This window comes from Colobus angolensis, unplaced genomic scaffold (assembly GCF_000951035.1).
Source record: "Colobus angolensis palliatus isolate OR3802 unplaced genomic scaffold, Cang.pa_1.0 Scaffold532, whole genome shotgun sequence".
In the NCBI taxonomy this organism is placed as follows: Eukaryota; Metazoa; Chordata; class Mammalia; order Primates; family Cercopithecidae; genus Colobus; species Colobus angolensis.
In genome coordinates this window covers 661,639-665,786 of record NW_012118844.1, presented here as the reverse complement: position 1 = coordinate 665,786, position 4,148 = coordinate 661,639, and the positions used below count along the sequence as shown (strand labels likewise).

Below are 4,148 nucleotides of genomic sequence, written 5' to 3'. Positions count from 1 at the left end.
CGCGAAGGAGGCGGCGGCCGCTGAAGGAGGCGGGGAGCTCGGAGCAGGAGGTGAGGAGGTGGAGGACCAAGAGTAGGCGGCAGCGGCGGCGGCGGAGCAGGAGGCGGTGGTGGAGGTGCGCGGCCTGAAGAGGAGGATGGAGGAGCAGCAGAAGGAGGGCGAGGCCGAGGTCGCGGAGCATTGGTTTTCCAAGTGGGAGCGCCAGTGCCTGGCTGAGGCCGAGCAGGAGGAGCAGCTGCCCCCCGAGCTGCAGGAGGAGGCGGCTGCAGAGTTGGCGGGGCTCAAGAGCGAGAAGCAGAAGCTGTGGCACCTCTTCCAGATCTCGGCCACCGCAGTTGCTCAGCTTTACAAGGATTCTGGGTGCCAACAGCAAGGACTTTCCATGTGGGACCCCTTCCAGAATGCGGCCATGGCGGTGACCAGCCTCTACAAAGAGAGCGGGGATGCCCACCAACGAAGTTTTCACTTGGGGGTCCAGGTTGGCCACCAGCGTCGCATCAAAGATGTGCTGGAGTGGGTGAAAAAGGGCCGGAGCACCATTCGTCGCGAAGACTTGATTAGCTTCCTGTGTGGCAAAGTGCCCCCCGCTCCTCCTCCACCTCGCACTCCTAGGACACCCCCGAAGCCACCCACTGGGGCCCCCAGCCAGGCTGTGGCAACTGAGTCCAGCTCATCGGTGGACGTCGACCTGCAGCCCTTCCAGGAGGCGACCGCCCTGCATGGCCTCAGTGGCGCTATGGCCGGCATCAGCATGCGATCAGGCGACTCGCCTCAAGACAGCGGTGTCGCCAGCAGTGGGCGCCGAAAAAGTGGCTTCTTGGAGGACGACTTGAATCCCTTCGACTCAGAGGAACTGGCCCTCCATCTGGACAGTGGGGGGATCCGCAAGCGCACCTCGGCCCAATGCGGTGATGGCACCACAGACTCACCAATCCAAAAGCGCAACCGAATGGTCTAAGCTGCCTCATTGGTTGCCTGCTGCCATATTGCTTGAGCGTGAACTCAACCTTCGACACGCTTGTCTAAAGGTTACTGGAGACCGTTTTTCTTCCCTTCTCTAAGTTAAACAAAGATTTCTAACAATTCTGCCATGAAGAAACTTTAAAAGTATTCCAGAAGAGGCTTCATATGACTCTGACTTTCCAAAAAATATAATCCTATCAGAGAACAAATATGTAGTAGTTAGCAGGATCATTTAAAGCAAACTTACCTGGTCAAGGCAGGAGTCTGATTTATCTTGTTCACAGTTATATTCCTCAGCACCTAGCACAGTTCCAGGTGCTCAATAAATGTTCATTGAATGAATAAATGTGACCTTATTTATTCTTAAAGGGAAGTCATAGCAGGTGTTTACTTAGTTATAGAATACTTTTTTCGTTGGTAATTGTTGACTTTAATGGTCTTTGCCAATTCAATTGCATTGTATCAAAATGTAAAACTTGACATCTTTGTGAAATCTGGAGTCTTCCATTTTAACCTCACTATACCATGCACCTAATTTCTAGAAAGAAACTGCAAGTAATACATATTAGGCTGTGATTTTTTAATTTTGAAAAATTGTTGATTTGGGTGATTATGTGATGCTGCAAACAGTTGCTGTGGTGGTTACGCAGATATTACTTGATATTGAGTCAATTCAGTGCTCTTTTGGGGAAAACTAAACCATCAACTTGAGACCCTGATAAAATAAGATGGTAGCCCAGTGGTGCTCTTTTTCCTTAGGAATGTAAAATGTTCCTTTTTATGAGGTTACATCTTTTTTATGATCTCTGTTTTGAAGTGGAAGAACAAGTAGTCAGAATGAACTTGTGTTTTTCTTTCTTTCTTTTTTTTTTTTTTTTGAGACGGAGCCTTGCACTGTTGCCCAGGCTGGAGTGCAATGGTGTGATCTTGGCTCACTGCAACCTCCGCCTCCCAGGTTCAAGGGATTCTCCTGCCTCAGCCTCCTGAGTAGCTGGGATTACAGGTGCCTGCCACCACGCCCGGCTAATTTTTTGTATTTTTAGGAAAGACGGGGTTTCACTATGTTGGCCAGGCTGGTCTCGAACTCCTGACCTTGTGATCCATCCGCCTTGGCCTCCCAAAGTGCTGGGATTACAGGTGTGAGCCTCCGTGCCCAGCCTTTTGAACTTCTGGGTTTTAATTAAGGGTACAGCATGGTATAACCAAAAGAGTGTGAGCTTCGTTTTAAAAGGACCAATAGCAGAATCCTAGCTCCATAAATTAGCTGCATGATTTTGAGCAAGTTACTTAATGTCTAATGACCTCAGTTTTTCATCTGTAAAATGGAACTGTGTGTCCCCTAAGGTGGTTGTGAGGATCAGGTGAAATTTATATTTCAAGTGTCCAGCACAATCTTGGCGCGTCAAGTACTCAATAAAGGTTCTCCCTTCTCTCTAAATAAAAATCAATAACACGTTAAAATCATTTTATTTTAGAAAAAGCAGAAAAGTAGATCAGTTTTAAAATCAGCAAGTAGAATCTCTGTGTTTGAACTGGAAATTACTGTTTCACATTTGAAACTTGCCTAAATATCACAGATCTTGTGTTCAGTGTGTTGAGCTCATGAGCACTCAGGGTCACCAATCTGGATACTAGGGCAACCTTGGAGTTCCTGAAGCTGCCTGAAGGATGCACTTTGCAATCAGGCGTAATGAAACATCTACCTCCTCTGGCCTGAAAAAATATGAGAAGGAGTGTGTAAAGGTAGAAAAAAAAAATGGAAGCCAACGTCCTGGGACACCTAAAAGGCTGGAGTGGTTTTAAATGAGGGTGGGGTGGGGTGGGGTGGAGGCGATGAAGGAGGTAGAGCAGGTGTGGAGTCTGGGATGTTGCAGAGGGTGAAGGGAGGTGGGAGTGTGATTATTGAAGTCGGGGGGAGTTAAGCCCAGTCTTCCCAGGGTCTCCCAAAACCAGGGCATAAAATATTATAGATTGGCACAACCTTGCCTTTATGTTCACGCAAGAGTTGTTTCTGCTTCGTTAGCGTGGCCTTTCGAGTAGATTTGTAACTGAGGAATGCATTAAAATAACAAAACAAAATAAAGTCAATTCCATGATAAAAACTGGCTGGCCGGGCATGGTGGCTCATGCCTGTCATCCCAGCACTTTGGGAGGCCAAGGTGGGCAGATCACCCGAGGTCAGGAGTTCGAGACCAGCCTGGCCAACATGGTGAATGAAACCCGATCTCTACTAAAAATACAAAAATTAGCGGGGCGTGGTGGTGGGCACCTGTAATCCCAGCTACTCAGGAAGCTGAGCCAGGAGCATCTCTTGAACCTAGGAGGTGGAGGTTGCAGTGAGCCGAGATCGCGCCATTGCACTGCAGCCTGGGCAACAAGAGCAAAACTCTGTCTCAAAAAAAAAAAAAAGAAAAAAGAACAAAACCCAGAAAAAAACTGGCTATTGAGGTACTGTGCTAGGTCCTGAGAAGGGATATAAAAAAGCATAAAAACAATTCTTATCCTCAAAGAGCACATCCTGCCTTGGGAGATAAATTATGTAGCCAAAAGCACACTTCTCACTGGCAAAAGTGCCCAAGGGCTGTGCAGAATTCAGAGGTCAGAGACTCTCCTTGCTGAGAGGCTCCCAGCTTCTGGAAGAAGTAGCATATGAACCGGGCCCAGAAAAATGGGTAGGAAGGGAGCGTCCGGGGATGCCAACAGGGAACGGTGTCTAACAAAGTTTGAGAAGGAGCAAACAGTGAAGTGGGTTCAGGGAATCACAGAAAGTGGGTAGGGGAGGTACAAGCCAAGGTGTTTAGGGTCTCAAATGCCTGTCCCCAGTACTTTAGGTTCTCTCTAAGTGCAGGAGGTAATACTGGTTTAGGAAGGTTAGTTTGATAGAATGCCGGGTTGTCCAAAAGTGAGATACTGGGGCAGAGACAGAGACAGGACGGGGTATCCCTGTAGGATGCATTTTTACTGGGGATGTTGCCCTTTGGTTAACCCGCGTTGGGGGAGATGTTTACCTTGACGGGGTTTTCTCTGACAAGCCTTTGCTCGTTCCACCCTCGCACAGCACAAAGCTTACAAGGTAGGAAACAGCTCCACTGTGTTCTACAGTGCTTCTTTTTTTTTTTTTTATTATTATTATACTTTAAGTTCTAGGGTACATGTGCATCACGTGCAGGTTTGTTACATATGTA

General features: G+C 47.8%; 1 protein-coding gene across 1 annotated transcript; it reads left to right on the top strand.

The window, feature by feature from the left end:
- Nucleotides 1–66: 66 nt before the first annotated feature.
- Nucleotides 67–1,299, top strand: LOC105525418 (UPF0472 protein C16orf72). Its single transcript, XM_011961025.1, has one exon. It carries the CDS (start codon nt 137–139, stop codon nt 956–958), a length of 822 nt encoding a protein of 273 aa, XP_011816415.1. The 5' UTR covers nt 67–136; the 3' UTR covers nt 959–1,299.
- The last annotated feature ends 2,849 nt before the right edge of the window (nt 1,300–4,148 follow it).

Bases quoted from the DNA above. Each gene is read 5' to 3' on its own strand.
- LOC105525418 (XM_011961025.1), top strand. From the start codon at position 137: ATGGAGGAGCAGCAGAAGGAGGGCGAGGCCGAGGTCGCGGAGCATTGG.